Source organism: the organism of the source record quoted next, unplaced genomic scaffold, assembly GCF_019419815.1.
Source record: "Pyrus x bretschneideri cultivar Hongxiangsu unplaced genomic scaffold, Pyrus_bretschneideri_v1 Contig13, whole genome shotgun sequence".
Lineage (NCBI taxonomy): Eukaryota > Viridiplantae > Streptophyta > Magnoliopsida > Rosales > Rosaceae > Pyrus > Pyrus x bretschneideri.
Window position 1 is genome coordinate 165,860 of NW_025999424.1, and position 25,467 is coordinate 191,326.

The 25,467-nt window shown below is 38.3% G+C and overlaps 4 protein-coding genes across 6 annotated transcripts; 3 read left to right on the plus strand and 1 right to left on the minus strand.

Annotated features, from left to right (window-relative positions):
- The first annotated feature begins 708 nt into the window (after positions 1-708).
- Positions 709-8,479, plus strand: LOC103966595 (histone-lysine N-methyltransferase, H3 lysine-9 specific SUVH4). Of its 2 annotated transcripts, XM_048578782.1 has the most exons (15): positions 710-1,508; positions 1,617-1,706; positions 1,806-1,868; positions 2,575-2,629; positions 2,832-2,947; positions 3,807-3,983; positions 4,476-4,574; positions 4,786-4,884; positions 5,685-5,734; positions 5,832-5,920; positions 6,208-6,367; positions 6,499-6,604; positions 6,719-6,901; positions 7,413-7,649; positions 8,044-8,479. In XM_048578782.1, the coding sequence occupies exons 1-15, from the start codon at positions 1,086-1,088 to the stop codon at positions 8,155-8,157; spliced, it is 2,061 nt and encodes a 686-aa protein (XP_048434739.1). In that variant the 5' UTR covers positions 710-1,085; the 3' UTR covers positions 8,158-8,479. The 2 variants fall into 2 exon arrangements, with proteins under 2 accessions (XP_048434740.1, XP_048434739.1); XM_048578783.1 differs by lacking the exon at positions 8,044-8,479 and having other exon boundaries at positions 709-1,508; positions 7,382-7,582.
- A 37-nt stretch (positions 8,480-8,516) lies between these two features.
- On the minus strand, positions 8,517-10,267 carry LOC103966596. The gene is given in 3 exon segments (XM_009379774.3): positions 8,517-9,362; positions 9,364-9,533; positions 9,792-10,267. Coding segments are annotated over 3 exon segments (1,293 nt in total). The 5' UTR covers positions 10,218-10,267; the 3' UTR covers positions 8,517-8,665.
- Positions 10,268-11,500: 1,233 nt separating this feature from the next.
- LOC103966590 (probable alpha-mannosidase At5g13980) lies at positions 11,501-19,112 on the plus strand. Its single transcript, XM_048578784.1, is given in 30 exon segments — positions 11,501-11,758; positions 11,849-11,932; positions 12,126-12,214; positions 12,299-12,473; positions 12,613-12,732; positions 12,922-13,005; positions 13,103-13,174; positions 13,280-13,393; positions 13,772-13,875; positions 13,956-14,018; positions 14,020-14,035; positions 14,134-14,301; positions 14,389-14,478; positions 14,783-14,848; positions 14,954-15,010; positions 15,291-15,618; positions 15,621-15,643; positions 15,860-15,940; positions 16,109-16,168; positions 16,255-16,326; positions 16,454-16,501; positions 16,600-16,719; positions 16,911-16,976; positions 17,376-17,488; positions 17,596-17,680; positions 17,849-17,959; positions 18,053-18,148; positions 18,323-18,370; positions 18,530-18,598; positions 18,678-19,112. Coding segments are annotated over 30 exon segments (3,066 nt in total). The 5' UTR covers positions 11,501-11,554; the 3' UTR covers positions 18,918-19,112.
- Positions 19,113-21,100: 1,988 nt separating this feature from the next.
- LOC103966589 (RING finger protein 10) lies at positions 21,101-25,400 on the plus strand. 2 transcript variants are annotated; one of them, XM_048578785.1, is made up of 9 exons: positions 21,101-21,436; positions 21,647-21,699; positions 21,820-23,127; positions 23,429-23,517; positions 23,706-23,808; positions 23,905-24,009; positions 24,081-24,198; positions 24,655-24,831; positions 24,998-25,400. In XM_048578785.1, exons 1-9 carry the CDS (start codon positions 21,199-21,201, stop codon positions 25,153-25,155), a joined length of 2,349 nt encoding a protein of 782 aa, XP_048434742.1. In that variant the 5' UTR covers positions 21,101-21,198; the 3' UTR covers positions 25,156-25,400. The 2 variants fall into 2 exon arrangements, with proteins under 2 accessions (XP_048434742.1, XP_009378042.2); XM_009379767.3 differs by having other exon boundaries at positions 21,102-21,436; positions 24,995-25,400.
- The last annotated feature ends 67 nt before the right edge of the window (positions 25,401-25,467 follow it).

The window sequence follows — 25,467 nt, forward strand, 5'->3', positions numbered from 1 at the left end:
TTTTCTTAAAAAGCAAAGGGACAAAAATGTTTTTATTTCCACATTTACCCTTTTGTATTTTTTTGTTTCTTTCAAAATAGTGATGCTACATTTTGTGGACAATTTATAAACCTTTTTTTGAAGGAGGTAAGATTATAATAAAGTAAATCTCACTTATACCATAGAGATGCTTTAGATATGGACGTACCATTTTCTTTTCAAAAGTTAGTGGACAACACTTAGCATTTCCTTTACTTGTACATAATGCAATGACAAGTGAAATTTTATCTTTTATAACTTACCTATTAATATTCTGCTGCATTTACGATCGCAAAGTATTATAGCCACAATCAAGAAAATCTATAAACATACTCAAAACTTTATATTACAATTTATTTATCTTAGAGAAATATCAAAAATGGATTTATAAATAAGAAAAAATATCCATAAATGTCTAAAAAGGATGGTTGCTTCAAGCTCATCTACGGTTGTCATCACTCAATTACTTCAATTTTATGTCATAACAGAAGCATAATTAGAAGCGATTTTACAATTTACAAGGTACCAATATAAAAAAAAGAAATTATTATTAACACTTTAAAAATCTTATCCTACACACTTTATAAATGTATTTTTCTTTTAATTATAAAATTTAGACAGTAAAATGAAATTTTGAGAGCTCTACCAACAACTATCTTAAAAAAAAGAAGTTGAAAGTGTATCCAATTATGGAAACTCCTGTATTGCTTCGACTGAATAGGAATAGCCCCCCCTTCCTCGGAAAGAGGCCAAATCCGAGGAGCGTTCAAGCCTAAAGTGAAGGAGAGAAGGAGCAATGGAGATGAAGGGGCGAGGGCGGGGATCAGGGCCTGTCCGTACTCTTCTGAAACTAGTACTCGACAGTCAGTGACGTCAGCAAACCCACGAATACGCGCCCACGCACCCCATTAACCCCCACACACTCTCTCTCCGCCCCTCTCTCTCTCAGCTCCCTAGACCAGGGCTCCAATTTTCATGTGTGACTTACCCTCCTGATAAACCCTAGAATCTCAAGTTTCTCCAAAATCACTCTCTCGCTTCTGCAGATACCTTCGAGTGGGTGGAAAATGGTAGTGAAATCGCTGGTTCATAGCTCCGCCGATGCTGAAGGAGGTGGTGACGCTGCAGACCCGCATTCCAAAAACAACATTCCTTCGCCGCCGGGAAGGAGAACTAGTTCTCGCCTTCGGGTCAAAGAGAAACCCCAGAAGGAAGTCCTGGTCCGCAAAAGAGTTGCATTACTTGATGAGCACAGAGACGGAGACCGAGAGCAAGACGGAGGGGGAGACGGAGGTAGCCTCAGCAAAAGAGCCAATATCGACGGTGGAAAAAGCTCCCATGCTAAAAATGAGGCCAGGGACGCCGGCTCTAACGGTTGTTTAGAAGGCGGAGCCAGCAAACCCACTAATTCTTCGGCTGAGAAGAGCGACCATGCTAAGGTCAAGGAGACCCTGAGGCTGTTCAACAAACATTACCTTTATTTCGTACAGGTTTGTCCTTATGAGGATTGAGCTCAGATTTTACCCTGTTTCCATGTTTAAATGTTGAAAAATGTTTGGGTAAGAAGTACGGTCAACTTTTAGAAATTTGATTCATAGGAAGAAGAAATGAGGTGCAGAAAAGTGGAGGCTGATAAGAAGGCATCCAAATCCGCAAAGAAGGGCTCGAAATCTTCAAAAAAATCTAAGGTCAGTTTATCTCACTTACTCTTTGCTTAATATGCATGTGGTCTTGAGACTGAGCAATTTGGTCCTTAATATGTTTCCAAAATGGACAAATTTCTGCAGAAAGAGGCTTCCCCGCCAGAGGCAAAGGCGTCAAAACGACATGATTTGAAGGCAATATCTAAGGCAAGTCAACATGATTCTTGCCTCATCACTGCCTTCTCACGATAGACACATTCTTTGTGTTTTCATAATTTATGACATTTTGAAATCAAACGATCTCAGGAGCAAATGCTGTTCCAATCCTTCTGTTTTGTAAAGTGATTCTGGTGTACTATACTTAGGAATTCTGAAGTAACATGAAAGTGATTGTAACATTGGTGGTGGTGTCAATTGTTGTGACATCTCTTGTTTTATGGGTTTCCTACTTGTTATCCATATGACTTGTTTTATGGGTTTCCTACTTGCTATCCATATGATAACTTTGTTTTGTATTAAGAGCCAATGATGTTTCTGCTCGGGACCTGCAGTGGGAAGTAATAATAGGTTTTTCAAGAGAAAGGAGGATGAGGTGGATTTAATTAGGGATGAAATTAAGTTTTTAGCTTTTCTCTGAACATATTTGTGTAAACATTTTAGAGGTATTCCCTTGAGTTTTATTCTTATTGACTGGGGAATATCTTTGATTTGAATGTAATATAGCTTATCCTGGTTTTGATGGAAATCATGTTCGTCTTTCCTACTTGTACCTTTTCTTTTCTAATAGAATTCATGTTGATGATTAAAAGAGTGATGTTCCTGTTTGGAATATGATGGTCAGTATTTATGATTGTAACATCTGATTTAATCTGCCCCTGTTTTTCTTTGGCTTTTAAATAATAATGTCTAGCAGATGATGGAGAGAAAAGAAATCTTGAATGCCACTAAAAGAATCGGAAGCATTCCAGGTTTGCAACTCTCACCTGGTTAATTATCCCTTTACGCTATATGCTTTTGAGGGTTTGTTGACTGAAATACATTATGGGTTGATTATATTTTTATGGGATTGATAATTGAACACAGTTGCTTTTGAAATATGTCCTTTTTTTTTTTCTTTTTTTTTCCCCAAAGATTTTAATTTGTGGGTGCTAAAGTTTCCCTTCCTGGCAGGTATTGATGTTGGGCATCAGTTCTATTCTCGGGCTGAAATGGTTGCTGTTGGTTTTCACAGCCACTGGCTGAACGGCATTGACTTTATGGGGCAAAACTACGGCAAAGTCAATGGGGTAATACTTTTCCTCTTTGGACATAAACGCTTGAGAATGAACCTGCATTTTTTTAATTATAACTAGGGGTGTTTTTCTGAAGGATCGGATTGGAACTATGTTTCCAATTCCCATTCCAAAATTTTGAATTAGAGTGGATCAGGTCACAATTTTTAAATTTGGAAATTTTGTCATTTCGGGAAATTTCAAAGTCAGAGTAATCTTGGAAATTTCGGAACATAATTCAGAAGTTTGTATATTTTATAAGTTTTTGAATAGCCTCAAACTTTCCACACGTGGAATTTATTGTTCTTTCTTAATATTTGGTGTATGCTGATGTATGAATTCAATTAATTTTGTGGTATACGAGTATGCTTATACTTTTTAATATATAGAAGTGTATGTTTAATGTAAAACCAATGCAAAATGTATTCAAAACAAACATTAACCCGCAAAATTTGATTACAAAATATATAATTTGAGCAAATAACTATAAAATATTGGAATAGTTCGGAAGTTTTTTATCAGGATAAGTTCGGAACACTTCAGAAAAATTCGGATCGGAAATTGAGAATTTTTAGAATCTCTAAATGCATTCCAATTTCCATTCCAATTTTTTGGAAAAATATTTGGATTCGGAAGCTTTACATTTGGAACCGGAAACAATATTCCAACTTGCATGCCTAATTATAACTTAAATACTTATTTCATTATTAAGGTTTTGTCCACTGGGGAGGGGATTGTCCTTACTGTGACCAGTATGTAATTTACAAAGTCATCCAAAAGTGTTGATGTTGGTCCTTTTTACTTTTGCTTGTATGATGTTCTAGTCTAAGTTACCAAGAAGCAACTTCAGATTTTCCCCTTGTTGATAATGCAGGAGTACTGTAACTATACATTCCCACTTGCAGTGGCCATTGTTATATCTGGCATGTATGAGGATGATTTGGATAACGCAGAGGATGTTGTGTATACTGGCCAAGGTGGTCATAATTTGTCAGGTGATAAGCGTCAAATTCGAGATCAAGTTCTAGAACGTGGTAATTTGGCACTCAAGGTGTGTATTGAGAGTCTTCTTGGTTTTGTTTTACAAATTTGTCCTCATTTTCCACTTGTAATGGTAGTTGTTTATACATTCAACGGTTTTTTGTTGTTCGTCCCATGTGTTTATAATGTGAGTTGGCCATATCAGATACGTTTACTTCTGTTGGTTTCTTGTTAGTTGACACCGTTTCAAAGTAACTGAGTCCTATGTATCTGGTATTTTTATGAATTTAAACTATAAACTGATAGTTATAAGTTCTCTGTTAACTGATATTAAGTTCTCTAACAAGGACCACATATGTATGAGTTCTCTGTTCAAAACTTCAAATGTATTAGTTATTCTCTAACAAGGACCACAAATAAAGCTTCGGTTTTAACCGTCAAACCTGAGATGATTCGATGATCTGAACCTTTGGTCTATAGGTCCCTATGGATAATTACAAACATGTTTCTCCATGTGGGTTCGCATGTTATCTAAGAATTTATATGTTCTCACAAATTGCAGAATTGCGTGGAGCAATGTGTACCTGTTAGAGTAGTTCGTGGCCATGAATGTAAAAGTAGTTATGTTGGAAAACTTTACACTTACGATGGTTTGTACAAGGTAAAATCCTTTGAAGTTTGTTGTTTATTATTTTTACTATTTGTTTCCTCTAAATCTCACTAAAACCATATCTATCACTTTAAATATCAAAAACTACTTGTTTGTTGAACTTTCTGCTGATGTTAACAATGAAAGAATTAGTTATATTTGCAAATAAAGAAATGGTAGATTGACCTTTTTGTTTCTGACTAACTTAACGTTCATTTTGCAGGTTGTTCAGTATTGGGCGGAGAAGGGTATTTCTGGATTTACTGTTTTTAAGTATCGTCTTAGGCGTATGGAAGGGCAGCCAGTTTTGACCACTAACCAGGTTATATATTTTGCTGTACTATCTTTTTCTCCATTATTGATCAAGAAAAGCCTTATTTGAGGCAACTTAGTCGGGAAATTAATCTGTTACGATAGGATTAGTGTTTATTCGGGAAATATATATCTTGAAATTTATAAGGCAGAATAGATATTTAGAGTTTACTTAAGTCTTATTTGGTACTATAAATATTCATAATAAGGTGCACCAGAGTTCACTTTTTTCTTAGTCCGTGCTGGTGTCACATCATTTGAAGTCACAATTCTCTTTTAATTTTGGAAATTCTCTCGTTCCTTTCCTAGCAAGCATGCTTTAGTCCATGATGTAATTTGTTATGCTACTGCTGTTATTTTTAGTTCCTCCGTTTTAACGAACCAATGTTTTGGCGTGCTTTTCTGTTTCAATTTTTTTTTTTTTTTTTTTTTTTTTTTTTTTTCAGCTTTGTTGTTGTGCTTGTGATCCACAACTGAACTAGATAGCATTATTATAGGCGTGTGTTATCTACACACCCCATTTTACTTTATAGTTTATGCACACCCTCTTAATTTGCAGCCCTTGGATCGGCTGAATTAAAGAAGATCAAAGGACAGAAATTAACAAGGGATGTGTGAGAAGTAAAAGGGGTGTGTGGATAGCACAACCCTTATTATAACTGGGTATTGTAATATATGTCAGTGGGTTGTTCCTGCTTATATTCAGAATGTCACGTCTCATTTTCATTTTGACTTGTCTAGCACGGTGAATCATTGAGCAACTACGTATCGAGAGAGAATTTTCTTTAACATACTCGACTTCTCCAACAGGTTCAATTCATCACTCGACGTGTACCACAGTCTGTTGCAGAAATACGCGGGTATTTGTTGCAACACAATTATACTGTTGAAAGTTTTTAAACTTGATTGCAAATTGTAATTGTAATTGTAATTACATTCTTTTGTTTTATTGCTCAGATTGGTGTGCGAAGACATCAGTGGGGGCCAAGAGGATGTTCCCATTCCGGCTACCAATTTGGTTGATGATCCACCTGTTTCACCCACAGGCAAGTTGGATTATCAAATTTTCGAATTGTTGTCTTTGTCGCTCATGCATAACTGAATAAAATAATTTTTTTTTCCTAATCATCATTGACTTGTCAATCGCAGATTTAACATCTCATTAATAATCTGTTCACACTACATGCATGATTGTAACCAATTACTAGCTGTGGTGGTTGAACTTCTTCATGGACATGTGGCCCTCCTCAAATTTGTTAAAAACTCACTTAAATTATTTATATTCTATACTAAGGTGAGTACAACAATCTGGTGTCAAATTCGTAAATTTCAGGTTTTACATATTGTAAGTCTATCCAAGTTGCGCAAAATGTGAAGCTTCCCACAGATGTCACTGGATGCAATTGCAAAGGTTCTTGCACGGACCCTAAGACTTGTGCATGCACCATGCTTAATGGCGATGACTTCCCATACGTGCGGCGTGATGGTGGCAGGTGAGCAATACATTAAACATGCCACTATATATCTACATGAAATTTTGATATTAGATGCTTAATAGTTTTGGCTGATTTTATTACTTTATGTTCTTATTTGAGGCTACTCTTGCTTATGTTGCATCTTCCAGATTAATTGAGGCGAAGGATGTAGTGTTTGAATGTGGTCCAAAATGTGGTTGTGGACTTTCTTGCCTCAATCGTACTTCTCAGAGAGGGCTGAAGTATCGGTTTGAGGTGGTGTTATTGTAGCTACTTTGTTTGGTTATTTGGAAACACAGACACATGATTACACAAATCACTGCTTGGCTATTGTCAAAGTGGCACATTCTAAATAGTGGGCATTAGCAGGTTTTCAGGACACCAATGAGAGGATGGGCTGTTAGATCATGGGATTTTATCCCTTCTGGAGCACCTGTCTGTGAGTACATAGGAGTAATTAGAAGGACTGAAGATGTAGATAGTGCCTTAGAGAACTACTACATATTTGACATGGATTGTTTGCAAACCATGAAGGGGCTTGAAGGAAGAGAGGTATTGCCACTAGCTGTATTCAACTATCCAGTATGATATGCCTTGGCAATTCCAGTTTGAAGTCTCTCTGTGTCGATAAAAGATCACTTCTTTGTTTTGTTAACTTTTAAAACCTGGATCGCCTACTTGGTTTCTGCATGTATGAATTAATTGTCTCATTAGAAGGTTAGATAATGCTTGTTCTGGTATATTTTCAAAGATTGTTTGATGATGGTTTATATTTTGGCTTTAATGTATAAAATAATATAACTATAAGGTTTTGTATGTAGAAACAAACTTGAGAATGAAATGTAGGCAAATGACTATTTTGTAGCTGTTAGTACATATTTTTGGATGAACACTGCCCGTATGTGGTTGTCTAACTACATCACCTTCATAAGGAAGTAGTTGTTTGTATATTTTCGGTAGAAGTCAATTACAGTTTACCATTTCATATGACATATTTCTTTGTCAGTTATGCATTTTGATCTTCCTGAGCAGGGAAATTTTGTCTCATTTATCTTTCTGACAGAGGCGTTCACAAGCTGTATCCATACCAGCAGCTAATTCACTGGAGAGACCTGATGATCAGAGCTCTGATAGTGGGCCAGAGTTCTGCATTGATGCCGGTTCAACTGGAAACATAGCCAGATTTATAAATCACAGTTGTGAGCCTAATCTGTTTGTCCAGTCGGTGTTGAGTTCACACCATGACTTAAAACTAGCTCGGGTGATGCTGTTTGCTGCGGACAATGTACCTCCTCTGCAGGTCTCTTGTTCTCTCTCTCTCTGATTGTCTTTTTCATCATCATTCAATCTTGTTTGATTGAAGTTGGAAATGAGAATGAGAATGTTCCAAGATAAGAATGATGGTGATATTCCAAAAATAGTAACAGGTTGTCTGTTTATAAACTATGTAGCCAACAGGTTAATGTCTTGATGCCTTAAATTCAATGTTAAAGTCGTCGTGATGAAGTGAATGTTTATTATCTGTATGGCCCATCATCAAGTGGCTGCTACTTATAGGATCCTGATAGGAATTTGTTATCTGTTTGTTGTACGCACTTGGAATCTTCTTTATGTGGGCTTTAACTACGAGTTCCAGTACTTGGATGTTAAACTTAATTTTGGAGTGGCTGACATTATTGTTGGATTTATGACAGGAGCTCACATACGACTATGGCTACGCCCTTGATAGCGTCTTGGGTCCCGATGGGAAAGTAAAAAAGATGTTCTGCCATTGTGGTGCCACAGGTTGCAGGAAGCGCTTATTCTAGTTGATGAAACTGATATTTAGACTCTGACTTCGCAACAATTCCAGGTTATGGGTTTATTGTTGTATTCCTTTGTAATTCCGCCGGCTGATCTAACCTCCATGCTCTGGGAGATTGTGCTTCAAATGCACAGAAAAAGGCACATGTCAAACCACGGACACTCATTTGTAACACTCACATGTCAAGAGAGAAAATTGGAATGTCAATAGTTTGGTCAAAAACTAGGAACCTTGCAACGATTTGTACTATCATTGCCTTGATCGGTTCCTCATCGATCCAGATTTCCTATTTTTTTTGTTTCGCATGAAAAAATCTGCCCACATGACATCCAGTTCCACAAAAGTTGATTCTTGCTCGAATACTAAGAGAAGGAAAATCGCAAGCCAGCAACCATTCAATCGCTATAAGTTATACAAACTAGACTGCCAATAAGCAGTTTTGTTAGAGAAATATATCAAATACATAATACGAAAAGTGGCAGTCGGTCTATCAGTGAAGAAGCAATTATTATTCACTCATCCAATCCCAAACTGGTTTTTGTACGGTATTGGCGTCCAGTTCTCTGTATACTGCTTCTTCCATCCATTGCTGTATCCGGTTCATCTTCCTCCATTGCACAAACATCTTCATTATCCTCTGCTGCAATGGCAAGTGGCATCACTTTGCAAGCCGCAGTTTCCCTTCGAGCACCTCCTGGTCTCTCTGACTCCCCATCGTTTTCTATCATTATAGCATCACTTGATTTCTTTCTTGGTATAAATGTGACAGGTTTTGAAAGATCAACACAAACATCCTCTGCCTGTGGTTCCGTAGAATTTGACTTCCTCACCAGATTAAGGAATTCCATATAGGCTTGCTTGTTAGACTCCTCGTCCACGTCACCCGATGAATCAAACGTATAATGCGTATATCTTGAAGGATTTCGTATATAATCCGGAACTGGAGGATTTTCATTTGAATGAGCTTCTACAGGAACATCTATGGCTTCCTCTTCATCTTCGTTGCTTTTGCAGTTGGAGTCAAACCGGACACGTTTTTGTGTTTTGGACGAGTCTATCTGATTATCATTCTTCCTCTTCAGAATCGACTTTAGGTTGGCAGCATCTTCAGAGCTGTTTTCAACAGCTATAGAAGATGATGAGCCTGTTCCCAGAAACCCTGAGGGAGTCAATTTTTTGAGCTGCTTCAGCATCTTGTTGGAGCCTAATCTTAGCTGCCAGGTGATTAGCACGCGGGTCTCTAGTGAAATCCTTAATGGAACTAGGAACCTCCTCTTGAGTATCAATATCGATCCCATAGTCGTTGACATCCCTCATGTACAAGCGATCTCCGGCAGTCTCCTTGCCAACAGCCACTTTGTCATATCCATCTTCCTCTTCCTGGATACAGAATACAAATACAGGTTAAAACAGGCAGTCCCAACTCCTGACCCTCAAGCAAATCGGAGAATTAATAACTACGAAAGCTTATAATTTGATTCAGTATAAACATCTGCACCTCTATCTTGCCTAGTTAGTGTTCACGGGTATGGATTTCTGATTTGCTCATACATCGAATTTGAATTACACTACACAGTGATGGCATGAGATCCTAATCAATCAAATTGTAAAGAGCAGCAAAGTTAGAGAGATAAACACCTCGAAGTCGAGAGTACAGTCCCTGCCGATTGAGGATTTAATTTCCCACTCCTCTTCATTGTAGCCGTCTGGCTTATCCTTAGTTGCGGGCTGACTGGAAGAACCAGATGCCTCTTGCTCCTCCCCGCCTTCGTCTTCGTCTTCGACGTCGTCGTCAAGGTCTAGAAGGTCCTTCTCCAGGTCGTCACTGAAATCATTCTTCGACCTTGAATTTGATTTTGAGTAGAAGGGTAGGGGTTCGGCTTCGGGTTCGGGTTCGGGGCTGCCCTTGTCTCTGTTCCATTCCCTCCTCTCGATTTCCTCGTCGGTTAGGGACCATAGCGAGCTCAGACACGACTGTTGACCGCTCGATGACGACGGCGATGGCGATGAAACGGGGAGAGAGCCGAAGATTTTGCCTACTCGAACGTTGAACGTGTCTTCCATAGTGGGTGGGATTTCGAATTCCGATAGGTGAAAATCTCGATTAGGGTTTTAAAAAGGCAAACCTGCGGCACTGGATTGCACCGACTAATAATATGGCATATACCGAGTTGAGTGGGCCTAGTCCGATTAAGGTGATTTTTTTTTCCTCACATAAGCCTATGACAAGTCCGGCCCATGCTTTGCCCATGTACTAATGATAGCAGTCCAGTTCATTAAAAAGAAATAAAAACAAACTTGGGCAAGAGAGAGACGTCACCGCTTCTTTTGGCCTTCGCAGAAGAGGTGAGGAAGTGCTTGAAGTTGATCATTGTGCCCAAATGCTCAAATGGTGAACTTTCATATTGCAGGATGGAAATGATTGGGTGAATTCTCATGCAACAACTTCCTCCGGAATTGATCCTTCCTGTGCTTGACCAAACATGAGTGTTGTGAACTAAAGAAGTTGTTCCCAACGAAGAAGGTAGAAGCAGCGGATTAATACATGGTATTGAAATGGAATGCTCTTTCTTCTTTAGTGAATGATTAACTTGGTTCTTGTATTCTTTTTCAGATCAGCAAAGTCACAGAGATGACTTCGTCCGCCAATCAAGAAAGATCTGAGATGGAGAAAAGGAGGTTGGTGCGGAAAGTGTGGAACTTGCCCCAATGAAAATACGAACTTTCATTGTCGACTTCGATCACCTCCGTATGTATGGTTCGTGAAAAACAAGGTTTTGCGCCCCTCCTACAATTGCATCAGATTGCGTTTTTGTTTTTGGGGCATCTGAGTGTTCTTCGAGACACTCTGTCCTTGTTGAGTTTTTTAGGTAGGTCTAAACCTGACCAATACACGTAAGTGTTTTCTCTAATATTTATTAAAAGGTGATATAAATGATAATACAAATATATATGCGTAAAAGTAGTATTTTTGTAAAAATGTGAGTTTGGTGAGTAAAAAGACAAAGCCATCCATGAGATGACCCACCAAAGAGTAGAGTAGAGTACGCTTGAAATGAGAAAACTACTAAAATTATTAAAAAAAAGTCAAGAGGAAAGACGCACAGAGAAAACAGAGTGAGTAGAATATAAATATAAATGGCAGGTTGATCGACCAGCGAGTGATCATTTCATCGCCTCTCTTCTCTCGCTTCTCGCTTCTTTCTCTTCTCTCTTCAACGGTGTGTGTGTCATGCTGTTTGCGGCGGCACTTCCCATCCATGCAATTTAACGCTACTTTCTTACGTTAATAAGCGTGAATCGCTCGTTTCTGGAAAATTAGTCACTCTTTTTACTCTTGACAGCAGCTGCTGAGAGCTGACCTTCATCGGAGGAGAAGAGCTCTGATCGTGCTTCCGCTAATGGCCGCGACTCGGTCCCTCTTGTGCTTGCTTACGTTGGTCGTCGGATTTCTAGTCGCCGACTCCAAGTTTATTGCATACAACACTTCCCAAGGCATAGTCCCCGGCAAAATCAATGTCCATTTGGTCCCTCACACCCACGACGACGTTGGCTGGTTAAAGACCGTTGATCAGTATTATGTTGGCTCCAACAATTCCATCCAGGTTTCTTCTGGATTTTGGATTCTGACTCTCTGACTTTTCTGAGGATTGTTTGTTTCTTCTGATGATTTGATTTCAATGGATGGATAATAGGGGGCTTGCGTGCAAAATGTGTTGGATTCTTTAGTTCCTGCTCTGCTGGCTGACAAGAATCGCAAATTCATTTATGTCGAACAGGCAACCCTCTTTCTCTTTCTTTACTTGCTTCTTCTTTCTATTCTGCTTCCAAGTTGTATACCTCCAATCTTACCAAATTTATATATCCACGGTTAAAACTGGCACTTGGTACTTCTTGCAAGATGATTACATAACATTGATAACTTGTATCTCTTGCTGCTTAATCAATGCATTGAATTGCATTGCACTGCAGGCATTCTTCCAGCGGTGGTGGAGAGATCAGAGTGATGCCGTCCAGAGTATAGTCAAGCAGCTAGTCACCTCGGGTCAATTAGAATTCATGTAATCTCATATGCCAAAAACAGCAAAGCAGGTTTCTTTTCATTTCTTTTGGTACTAATGCTTTGTTTTTTCCCCATGCTTCAGAAATGGGGGAATGTGTATGCATGATGAGGCTGCAACGCATTATATCGATATGATAGATCAGACGACTCTAGGGCATCGCTTTATTCAAAAGGAATTTGACGTGACTCCAAGAATTGGTTGGCAAATTGACCCCTTTGGGCATTCTGCAGTCCAGGCTTATTTGTTGGGAGCAGAAGTGAGCATGCCTTTGGCTTTACCTTTGAACACAAAATTTCCTTTTTCTATGCCTAGAGTACACCTTTTGAAATTGTGGTCGGAGCATTTTTGCCAGAACGTATTACTCATACACTGTGAACAACATTTTGGTGTTGTAGGCGGGATTCGACTCACTTTTCTTTGGTCGAATAGATTACCAGGATAGGGCTAAGCGCAAAAATGACAAGAGCCTTGAATTTATTTGGCAGGGTTCGAAGAGTCTCGGTTCATCTGCTCAGGTGATGAACAACGATTGCTTTTTGTTTTATATAACATTTTTACATCTGGGATTCTGGGTTTGTCCATGTCATCATGGATATGCTTCCTTTTAGTCATTATGTAATATTTAGTGGTGTTAATTTTATTTTATTGGCAGCAGAGGAAATATTATGTGCTGACTACTTTGTTATTCTTCTAAACTGTTCCAGATTTTTTCTGGTGCATTCCCTGAGGCTTATGAACCTCCATCTGGTTTCTATTTTGAAGTTAATGATGATTCCCCAATTGTTCAGGTAACAACATGATTTGCAAACATGTTTTTATATTTCATTTAGGTTATTGAATATTTACTTGTTTGAATTATTAAACTTAATTGCTGTTCTGTTGAAGGATGACATCACTTTGTTTGATTACAATGTACATGATCGCGTTAATGACTTTGTTGCTACTGCAGTATCACAGGTAAATTACTTGGTTGTCTTCATCAAACACTTTTTCTCTTTTCTTTTCCTTTTTCTATCATACAGGGCATTATTTTGGTGGCTGACAGCAATGATTTATTCTCAGGCTAACGCAACTCGAACGAATCATATAATGTGGACCATGGGAACAGATTTCATGTATCAGTATGCACACACATGGTTCCGACAAATGGACAAGCTCATTCACTATGTCAACATGGTAATAACCGCTTAATAGGTTTTATTGATGCTGAGCTGGTTTTATGAAATTATTACAGTCTCACACCTTTCGTGCCTCTAAATATCATCATAATTGGTACTGATGATATTTGACATTTATGCTTGTGCCTGAGAGGTCAAATTGGTCGATTCAACCTTTCTGTAGTCTCTGTTCTGAGGTAAAACCGTAAAAGGATAAACTGGATACGTTATTTCTGGCTATTACCTTCATTTTCTATCGCGTTCCCAAAAGATACAATATGTCCAAAGATGTTAACTGATTAGGAATGCATTTCCTTGTTGTCTTGTATAGGTTTGTTGATTATTTTATGCTGTTATTAAAATCCAATTGTTCTTCCTTTTTTTGGACACATCCAAGGATGGACGTGTTAATGCTCTGTATTCTACTCCATCCATATATACGGATGCAAAGTATGCTACAAATGAATCATGGCCAATCAAGACCGGTGATTTCTTCCGTGAGTTTTAAGTTTATTTTATTTTGTAATCTTTCCTTTGATGTGTCAACCTTACGGTAAAACTGAAGTTTGTTAGCATACCAGTTATGCAGATCGTACAAATGCCTACTGGACAGGGTACTTCACAAGTAGACCAGCCTTGAACAATGAGTGGCTATTATTTGGTATCTCCCTGTAACTTTTCTCTGTATCATGAATTATTGTTTACAGTTAAATGACAGCTTTTCTATTGTCATACATATATGTTTCTCTTGACAAAAAGGCTGCAAGGCAACTAGAATTTTTTAAAGGAAGGACTGATTCAGGGCCCAACACTGACTCATTGGCAGATGCATTGGCAATTGCTCAACATCATGATGCAGTCGCTGGTACAGAGAAGCAGCATGTTGCCAATGATTATGCAAAAAGATTGGTGATAGGTTACACGGAGGTGTGAATTAGCCTTAACTTTCATGTTCTTTTCAGTCCTCACCTATTTAACTCAAATTTCACTGTCTTGTTCATTGTCTTCCTGTAGGCCGAGCAAGTAGTTGCCACGTCACTTGCTCACTTGGTTGAGTCTGCATCATACACTGGATCTGTAAATCCAAATACGAAGTTTCAACAGGTAATTAAATTTGAGCCCTTGAGCTTGTATGCTATTTTCATATCCTAGTACTTGACCTTCAACTGCATGGATGGTGATAATTTGGATATTGAACTTTAGTATGAGTATGACTCATGAGGTAGTTGCAAAGATGGATAGGATTAGTATGTTTAAAACGTTTATGCCAGTAAGAAGGATTTTGATACTGAAACAATGAAGTAGAATGAGTGAAATTTCAAATTCAAGCTAAGAAGAACGGTTGATCAGATCTATCTATCATCTTTTCTTCCTTTTTTCATTTACTTTGTTTTCATTGATTCTCCAGTGCCCACTTCTGAATATCAGCTATTGCCCTGCATCAGAAGTGAATTTTTCTGAAGCAAAACAACTGGTGAGGAAAATAAAGTATGCCATGCTCTTAAGTGTATCGACTATTAAGGGTTACTTTAATTCCACTAGTGAAGTATATTTTCTGGTGGTGTTTTCTCGTCTATAGACTGTCGTGGTGTACAATTCCCTAGGATGGAAGAGGGATGATGTAATTCGAATTCCTGTGAGTACTTCCTTTTCCAAGTTCTATCTTAATGCTTTCTGCTGTGTTACTGTTTCCGTTGATATATTATAGAAATAAATAAATATAAGAACGAGGAGGAAAATCCTTTCAAGTGCTCAGACCAAATACATATGATAACCAGGGTTGGGGAAGTCTTAGCGTATTTGGGGTACAAAACGTCTATAAATGGCCGCTTTATATTGATCATGCGAACAAGCCCATGTGAATGCAAAGTTGATAATCAATGACTCCCTTCATAATATTTATGTTAATAATGTAGATTATCAATGAAGATGTCACTGTTCATGATTCTGAGGGAAGAGAAATTGAATCACAGCTTCTCCCACTAGATGATGCCCATGTGGGCTTAAGGAACTACTATGCTAAGGCATACTTGGGTCAAACTCCAACAAAGACACCAAATTATTGGCTTGCGTTTACAGTGTCCGTGCCACCACTCGGTTTCAGCACATACACTATCTCGCTTTTGGGTAAAGGTGCTGGTTCCACCAAATCATCTGTACAGACATTTCAAAGTAGGGAAGAGTCCACTATTGAAGTTGGTCAGGGAAATGTGAAACTCACGTTTTCTACAAATCAAGGCAAAATGACTATGTCAATAGAAGAAGCTTGGTAAGTATGCACCTAACAGTTGCGTAGATACTATACCTGATGATTGCATTTCGTTCTCCACTTGTATTTCCTTTTTACATACTTGTTTTTCATTGGTGCGATTCAGTATCAGGTTTTCGACGTTGTGATAGCTCTGTTAATCCAACTGCCAAAAAAGGCAATCGAATAGAGAGCAAAAATTGTTGTAGCTAACTCAATTATTCATTCCTTTTGAAGGTTGAAGAATTGGTCGAACAGTCTTACAGTTTTTATAATGGATATAATGGCAGTGATGATAAAGCTCCTCTGATTCGTCAGGTATATAAATGCTGATAAAAGCTAGTGCTCTGTTGCAATATTTCTTATTTTCTATTTTTATGTTTTCAATTTGAAGGACATGAAAACTGATTATTAAGTGACCCTTTCTATGGTATCTACTTGTTTCAATATAAAACGCTTTATTGTTCTTTTTTTCCATTTTTCTAGAATGCCGGGGCATATATCTTCCGTCCAAATGGCACGTTTCTCATAAAACCTGGAGAAAAGGTGTGTACTTTTACCTTGTGAAATATATTTAGACTCGGGCATAAGTTGGGAGATTGTTGATTAGCAACTGTTGTTTAAAATTTCAGGCTTCTCTGACTGTCGTGCGTGGACCAGTAATAGATGAAGTGCATCAACATATTAATGCATGGATATATCAGGTGCCTTGCTCGTCAAGTGCTTGCTATCTCTGTATATGTTTTCTCTTTGTTCTCTTGCAGCAACAGAAGCATCATTATTACGTTCTAAAATAAAATCTCAGTAATGTTTCATTGGATGTGTGTGCAGGTCACCAGAATTCACAAAGAGAAGGAGCATGTTGAAGTCGAGTTTATTGTAAGCTTACAAATAAAGACAAAAAGGAAATAAGAAAGTTCAAATAAAAACTGAAAATTATTATTAGGCCTGTTCATTGAAAACGTTTGCATATTCAGGTTGGGCCATTACCTACTGATGACGGAATTGGCAAAGAAGTTGTAACTCAACTAGCCACTACCATGGCTACCAACAAAACGTTCTACACTGATTCTAATGGGCGTGATTTTATTGAAAGGGTACACAAATTACTTGCTCTTACAATGTATTATCTAGTAGTTTTGATATCATGTTGATGCTCAAAATTTATTTACCTTGTAGACTTATAGTTTTTTACTTTTAGAAAGCTATCAGAGTGCCTCTTAGGAGTTGATGCCCATTCCTAGTTATTGTTGGCATAAAATAATGCAAGGATCCCTCTCTTTTGCAGATTCGCGACTATAGAACAGATTGGGACCTGAAAGTGCACCAACCTATAGCTGGAAATTATTATCCAGTATGTTTATTTTTCCTTCCTCAAAGTAAACCTCCTTTTTATGTGGCTTTGCGGGGGCTATTTCTGTTGCCCTTATTAGCTTTCAGTTTTACTAGCAAACTGAGTTGAAGTTTGTATCAACATTTGGTTTGCACTTGCACGGTGTTGTGCATATGGCTGAAAGAATACGGTGTCCCACTCTTTAATTACTAGAATTTCATGAATTCTAATACATGATAGTTCTGTTTCCACTATATCCTTTTAAATAGAACAATAATTTCTCCATCTCAAGATTTTCTATATCAAATGAATATGTTTCTGTATACATATTTTGGCTCCGTTGCCATCTGGTAGTCATTGGATAGGTGAGTGTTGTGCTAGTTTATTAGCTTCACATGTTTTTTTATGTTGTCCTTGCAGATTAATCTTGGGATATACATGCAAGATAACAGTACAGAATTTTCGGTTTTGGTGGATCGAGCTTTGGGAGGGTCCAGCATAGTGGATGGACAGATAGAGCTGATGCTCCACAGGCATGTTTTTATTCTTAAATAAGATTGACATTCATGAATGTAACTATTTCATAAAGCATACAAATTAAAGTCATGATTGGGATTTCCTTGTTTCTCTTACCACACAGGAGACTACTACTTGATGACTCAAGAGGTGTGGCAGAGGCTCTAAATGAAACCGTCTGTATTGACAATGTTTGCAGTGGACTAAGAGTAAGTACATGCTACCTGCTTTGCAACAACTACTGTGTGGTGTTATAGATCAACTTGGAGTTTTGGTTGCGAACATATCTAGATGTGGTATAACTATTTTGACTATCCTAAGAGTTTAAGGTTGCCTAACTTTTGGTGTCCACCTCTTGCTTCTGTTAAACTTATCAGATCCAAGGAAAATTTTATTTCAGAATCGACCCCCTGGGAGAAGGTGCCAAGTGGCGTCGTACTTTTGGTCAGGAGATATATTCCCCTCTTTTACTAGCCTTTTCTGAACAGGTGAAATTATAAAATACAAAAAAAACGAAAAAACATTTAAGTTTGGTTTTAACCTTGTGAGCTGCTCAATAATAGGTGACTCCCTTTCTGTAGGATGGAGATAACTGGAAGAATTCTCATGTAACCACTTTTTCAGGGGTTGGTTCATCGTACAGTTTACCTGATAATGTCGCTCTTATAACTCTTCAGGTAACTTGGGGCTTATCTAGAATTTCGGATGTTATTTCTCTTTAGCTTTTTAATTTTAATTTTACCTAGTTAAGAATGGGGTCCAATTCAACTTTCCTAGAATATTGAATCGAAACCACAACGATAGCAGCAGAATACAGACTTGTGATAGCCTGGTTTCTTTAATTTGCATAGGAGCTTGATGATGGAAAAGTTCTCCTTCGATTAGCACATTTATATGAGGTTCTAATCTCTCACTTGTTCTACTTCAACTATCTATTTCTGCTCTAGTACCTCATTCATTTTATTTATAATGTACTCTGTTAGAGCCAGCATCTTCACTTCCGATCCTCCGCATTTTATTTACTACTATTGTTTTTTCTTGTTCAAAATTGTGCTCAGATTGGAGAGGACAGGGATCTTTCTGTAATGGCAAATGTAGAGTTGAAGCAGCTCTTCCCCAGGAAGAAGGTAAAAGAATGAGCCACAAACATTAACCAGAGTTCACTATTGAATCCTTTTCTTATAATGTCGTGCTTTTCCGGTATAGATTGGTAAACTTACAGAGATGAACTTATCGGCAAATCAAGAACGGACAGAAATGGAGAAAAAGAGACTCAATTGGAAGGTGGAAGAAGGCTCTTCATCAGAAGCAAAGGCTGCGAGGGGTGGAACTGTTGATCCTGCAAAATTGGTCGTGGAACTTGCACCAATGGAAATCCGAACCTTTCTCGTTGAGTTTAACCAAAGCTTTCATTTGATGCCTAACCGAATGAGGCTTAAAATGTAGTGGAGACTTGAGAGGCCCTTGGCTTCTGGAGTCCTGGACCTTTTCTGTCATGTAAATAGACATTTGAGTTATGTTTCTAGTGTTGAACGAAATAAGCAGAGGAAAAACGATTAACGCGTAAAAATCATGGAACGATGTGGTTTATGAATGAGGTTGTACTAAGTATTGAGTTAGATAAGCTACTATTGCAAACGACACGGATACCTTGTTATATGACAGCTGCCATGTGACTTTTGAAACTCGTGCGTCCAGATTGATCTGGATGGCCTTTAAGAAATGGGTGAGCAAGAGGCTCATCATGTACCCTCCCTAGTAAATAGCTCACAAGATTGCTCTTCTTCGGCCTTCCATGATCCCATCTTATCCACATACTTTGGTTGAGGTCAACAGCCTCTAATGGTACCTCAACCCACTCTGGTTCAACTATGTGTCATCGACTTTTATTCCTTCTAGTAGAGGAGGCTGTAGGGCACACACGAGACGACCCTTGTGCCCCATATCTATAAAGTCTTCAAAATTAAAGGAACATGATCACTAACTTGTAACAACAAAGCTTAAATGCAAGTGGTCATCTACCACAGTGGTGGAGAGGAGTGTTGCTCTTACACCACAACGTAGGTTCAAACCCCATCGGTTTTATAATCTAACATCTAATCTAACAAATTTATTGTTTGACAAAAAAAAAAAAAAACCAACAACAATGCTTAAATACCACCAAAACTTGTAATAATAATTGTGTAGTGATACTTTCGGCAAAACTCTACCGAAAGTTTCATCAAACACACACATACCAAATATAGCTTAAATTTGCGGAGAAATATACCGAATTATGTGGAAAATTTTCGTAAAAGTCTGGTATGGTTTGGCATTGAGGTGCTTAAAAAAAAAGCTGCTTATTTTCAAAGTTTTTATGTTGAAGGTGTTAGGTAAACTAAAAAAAATAGGGATTATTTTGGAAGCTACTGTGAGAATAAGTTGAAATCATCAGAAAAGCCGAAGTAGCTAAATGCTGCTTTGGAAAACGGGCTTTTTTTCAAAGCACGCTGAGCTACGGTGCTCCCTTAATGAAACTTTCTAAAGTCCAATAACACCCTCAAACCAGAAAACGATGCTCCTTTGCCGATCTCCACAAAACCCAGAAACCCACCAGAAACGGCTTTGTCGATCTGCACAAGAAATGGGATCACAGAAATCCACCAGACTACCACAACCAAAATCGATAATCGCAAAAAAAAAAAAAAAAAAGAGCATAAAACTCTCATTTTTCCTCTGCTACTTCAAGAATTTGTAGACAAAAAGAATAACAACAATTCAATTTCTCCTTCTTCAAACTTTGAATTTGTTTCGAATCAGAAAAAAGAAAACGAGGATGAGGTGGAAGAGATAACCTTGAGTCGTTGCTTGCGGAAGGAAGAGAGGCTGGACTGGAGATAGTGAGAAAAAGAGGATTGAGTCGCTGCCTCCGTTATCCATCTTCAAAGTTTACAACTTGGAGACAGCGAGAGGAAGAGAGGCTGGACTGGAGACAGCGAGAAGCGAAGCGAGGCTGGACTTGAATCGCTGCCTCTGTTATCCATGCGAAGCGGTCTTGCTGGTAGTTGCCATGTCGGCTAGATGAAAAAGAAGGAGAAAAACAAAAAAGATGAAGAAGAAGCAGAGAAAAAAAAAAGACAGAAAATTGGGGAGTGGGGGAGAGTCGGGAGACTTCTATATAGATTATTAACAAATGAAGAAGGATAACAGAAAGATAGGAGATTTCTAGAAAGACTATTAATAAATAGAAGACATGTATTATTAATAAATGAAGATGGATAAAAGAAAGATAGGGCTGGTTTATTATGTTACATTTAACATTATACTCATTTTATATCATTTTTGGTTATTTTACACAGTCACATCTATTTTACATAAAAGTTTGTCAAACACCATCATATTGCTTTTTTTTTTCTTTCCAAAAGCATTTTTACAAAAAAGTTTATCAAACACCCTGCTACTTTATTTCATAACTGCTTATTCTTACAGTAAAGCAGAAACAATTTTTTTTTCAAAGCAGAGGATTAACAAACCATTCCTCTATCGAACCCATCTAAGCCAAGGGGTTAAAATGTAATTGTAGCGGTGCCGTACCGATATTCGGCGAAGATGCTGAAGGATAGATAGGCGGGTGGGGTCTTTTTAGCGCCGCAGTCTAATAAATACACGAAAATAATAAAAAGGGAAAGGCAGGTGCTCGACTGGTGAGCCGATTAGCGAGAAGAACAGTGTTTTTGGAAGAATTTTCATGTCCATCTTGCCCAACCAAGACCAAGGATCTATATCATCGTCTACCTCTTCAGCTCCCTCTGTAAACCCTAACTCCCAACATGGACACCGCCACCACCACGTCTCCCTTTCTCAATCCCAATCCCAATCCCAATCCCAATCCCTGTCGCTGTCTTCGCCGGATCCCTCCCGCCAAATTCTCCAATTTGGATCGCTTCGGATCTCCGACTCTCAATCTAGCTCCTCCGCTACTTCAGGTGTTTGATTTTCAACTTCTTCAATCTGTTTCTTTTCGGCTACCTTCTTTATTAGAAAGTAAATACCCTAGAATTTGGGCAAATTGGAAAGAATCAATCTTTTCTTGGATAAGTACAGCAGTTTGGAGTCGATTATTGATCTTCGCTCTGCTTGAAGGTGTTGATTTTTACTACTTGAAATAGAATGTTGTTTAAATTATTCGTCTGCAGGCCTGTCGCCATCGGCACCAGCTGCAGAAGATTCTGGTGGATCTTCCCAGCAGGTATATTGATTTTATGTTTTGAATGTTTCGTTTTTCTGCAGCACCCACGCTTGTATGATCTGAGAGAGCAATTGAGTAATGACTTTCAGTCTTTTGTCGTTGTTTGTTTCTTTTGTCTAGGTGACTGAGTTAGGGATGCCTGGGGGTAACCAGGCTATACCTAATAACCTCCACCACACACATTTACAGTGTCACTCTGGTGGAGGTGGACGAGGGGTTGGATCACCCCGGTCTAGAGGGAAAAGGTCAGGAACCGATGGTTCTAGTTCAACTCAACATAGCATCGGGTCTGTTGCTTCTCATGGAAACTCCACTCATCAAACAGGAAGGAAAACCCAGCTGATGAATGGCAACCACTTGTTGAATTTTTATTATGACCCCATATCTCATCCTCAGCATAGAGCTGCTCCTCCTCCTCCAAGAAGGCAACACAAGAGGAAGCCTTACAACAAAGATCTATTTCTTCAGGCTAACTACAAATTTGTAGTGTTAGATTCAGGAAACTACTCAGCTGAAACGATGGATCCAGATAAGGTGTTACAGTGGGAGAACATCATTTGCGTGAGATATTCCACCCCAACTGTGGTTCAGTGTCCCATTTGTCTGGAATATCCTCTCTGTCCGCAGATAACCTCATGTGGACATATCTTCTGTTTCCCATGTATTCTGCAATATTTGCTGATGGGGAAGGAGGATCATAAAGGAGACTGCTGGAAAAGTTGTCCATTGTGTTTTGTCATGATATCCCCGAAGGATTTATACACTCTATTCGTGGAGAATGTTAAGCAGTATTGTGTTGGTGATACTATAGACTTTATGCTTCTTAGTCGACAAAAGGATTCATTTACTTTATCCCATAAAAGTAAACAAGAGAAAGGTGCTGTTGGAGGTTCCGATGATGAAAGCTATGATCCATTTTCAAAGTTTACATTTACTTCAGATGTAGATCTTTCAGTCAGAAAAGCAATATCAGAGTTAGATGGTTGGTTGGTCAGGGCAGAGTCGGGGCTTGTTGATGACCTAGAGAAGCTTCCATATGTATGTGCTGCAATGGAACAATTAGAACAGAGGAAGAAATATTGGAACAAGCACAGGGCTAGCAACAGTAATAAATCTTGTAAATATAATAATCATAATACTGGTTTTATCTTGTCAACTGAAAATGCTACAATTGATAACAATGAAGCATCTACATTTGGACTTGCAAATCCGTCCAATGAAGTCTATGACGGTATTAAGTGTTCGGACAGTGTATCTGTGGAGAAGTCAGATGATGGGACTTGTTCTGACCAATCTGTGGATGCAGCTGAATCATTGGAAGGCCATGAAAATGTTTTGTCTTCTTCATATGATGAAAGCAAGAGTTCCCGAGGGGACTCACATGACTCTGGAAGTGTAAAGGACAAGGAATCGTATAATTTCTACCAGGTGACTGATAATTAGATATCATGTTTCCCTTTGTCTTTTGCAATTAATTTCTACGGTTGTTTTTTTAGAAAAGTAATCTCACATTTTACTAACCTGCTCATTTCTATACATATTAATTGCAACTATCTTTGTCTTGTTTGCAACAGTTGCTTAACTTTTTTAAACTGGTTTCCGCTTATATTCCTGCTGGTTTGTATTTGGTTTGTTAGTCGGTCATGTGCTCCTTTCTCTCTCTTTGAACCTTTAGATTGAAGAAAGATTTCAGTGGTTTAGCTATTTATATTTTATGTCTCTATATCAGGCAGCTGATGGTCAGCACATCATTATTCATCCGTTGAACATGAAATGCCTTCTACACCACTATGGGGGCCAGGATATGCTACCACACAGGTATGGTTGAAAGTTGACCGATTGTTTCTGTTGTATGGATAGAATATGCAAAATCTGTGATAAAGTCCCCCTATATCAGTGCAGCAGTAAAAGAGGGGAGGTGAGGGGGTGGGGAGTGCCCTTTTATTAACTATGGTTTCTTCTTATTTCAATTGAAATGTGAAAACGGGTCAAATTCGTTATTGCAGGATAAGTGGAAAAATTTTGCAATTGGAGAGTGTGACTCAGACAGAAGCTATGAGGAGGCGCTATCACTACTTGAGTCATTTTTCTTTAACAACAATACTCCAGGTACCTTTGATACATGATCCGAATGACGTCACACTATAAGAGCATTATTGTTTCAGGTTGCGCATAGTATCTCATCACTATACACTCAAATTTCAGTTTTCTGAGATTGATCTCAGTGAGGTATTGTCTCCTGATGCGTTGTCTCCCTTTATGGAAGACATAAAGAAGCGTGAAAAGCAGAGGAAGCAACTTGCTAGGAAGGTATTCTTAATTGCTTAAAAATAACATTAGTTTGTTCATGCTTTAAAATTATATGCTATTCCTATTTATAGGAGCAAAAGGAGAAAATGAAGGCTGAATCTACAATGGCATATCCCATCCCCATAGTAGCAGGTTATGGGCAGTCCTTTCATGATGGATCCCCTACATTCTCCATGGATGACTTCGAGGGTAATATAATGTTCCTTGTATATGTTGTACATCTTTAGACGCATGACCTTTTGTAGGTAAATTTATTCCGCTTAAGCACTAACATTGGGTTGTTTTGGAATAAATGTATTGTCCAAATAAGGAAAAACAAACTTGAAGTATGGTTTGGCATCCTATTTCTGAAACCTTCAGCATTTCTGGCATACTAGATCAGTGTTTTATTTTGTTGTCCTAAAACCTGTAATGCATTCAAACATTTTAATTTAATTTAGGGGTGCTTCTTGAAAACTAGGCTTCTGAAATTTTTGTTATCGTTTATTGTTGAAGTTTGCAGATTCGTATCTATTTATGGGTGCTCTAAGCTGTTAAATTAATTATTACCCCTTCTTGTTGAAGTTTGCCGATGCATATTTGTATATACTGCGCTCTTATTTTAAATATCATTTAATGGTTTATGCATATGCTACCTGTTAACAGCTTTGGGAAGTTGTACAGTGACATCATCAAGCCCTCCTGTTGTTGGGGAAAGGAAGCTCTTCTCGAGTGTTACAAGGCTTGGTTTTGTTGCTGCGCATGATTCTCCAGCGCTGAAACTAGAAGGAACCAATTCTCTGAACGGCAATGATGCAGGGAGAGTCTCTCCCAAGACAAATGGTATTTATGAAAATCTTGTTATGCTGGTTGTTTTTTTCTGCTTGAGATTAAACGAGCATGCAATCAAATCTGAGGAATATTTGATCAGGGTCATACTAAGATAATAGTATGTTGTATCTCGAGAGTAGTGGTTGCTCAACCTTGTTTCATTTTTTTTCTTCAGCAGCAGGTACCCAGAATGCGGGTGTTGCGTCATTTGCTAATATAATCTCCAGAGCTAAGCCTGGTGAAAATACGGATCCACCCAAGACAAATGATTCGGGAAAGAAGGGAAAGAAACAGAGTCGAGTCCTTTTGTCAACAGCTGGTGGTCGGCGCTACTGATAACTTTGTGAACGATAATGGTGTCGTCTTGTATCATATAACCTTTGATGGCACGAAGGCTTGTGATCATTATGTAGATGGGGTAGATGTAAAAAATTAAGAACCATTACCGAAATCCTCCGCCCCTTTTCGTTTGTTTCTTTTCTTATTTTTTTCTAGCTATGCTGTTTTTCATCTTAAGGAATCCATACCGAGACTCGATAAATGGTACGACTTATTTGAAAGGGCTTCTTACATTTTTCTTATTTGAAAGGACTTAATAATTTCTTTTAGTTTTTTTATTTTTTATTTTTTTACTTACATAATCTATAT

Coding starts and splice junctions, on each gene's coding strand:
- LOC103966595 (XM_048578782.1), top strand. CDS start 1,086: ATGGTAGTGAAATCGCTGGTTCATAGCTCCGCCGATGCTGAAGGAGGT. Junction 4,575..4,785: donor CTTACGATGGTTTGTACAAG/GTAAAATCCTTT, acceptor TTCATTTTGCAG/GTTGTTCAGTATTGGGCGGA. Junction 5,735..5,831: donor TCTGTTGCAGAAATACGCGG/GTATTTGTTGCA, acceptor TTTATTGCTCAG/ATTGGTGTGCGAAGACATCA.
- LOC103966589 (XM_009379767.3), top strand. CDS start 21,199: ATGTCCATCTTGCCCAACCAAGACCAAGGATCTATATCATCGTCTACC. Junction 23,518..23,705: donor CAGGATATGCTACCACACAG/GTATGGTTGAAA, acceptor TCGTTATTGCAG/GATAAGTGGAAAAATTTTGC. Junction 24,832..24,994: donor AGTCTCTCCCAAGACAAATG/GTATTTATGAAA, acceptor TTTTTTCTTCAG/CAGCAGGTACCCAGAATGCG.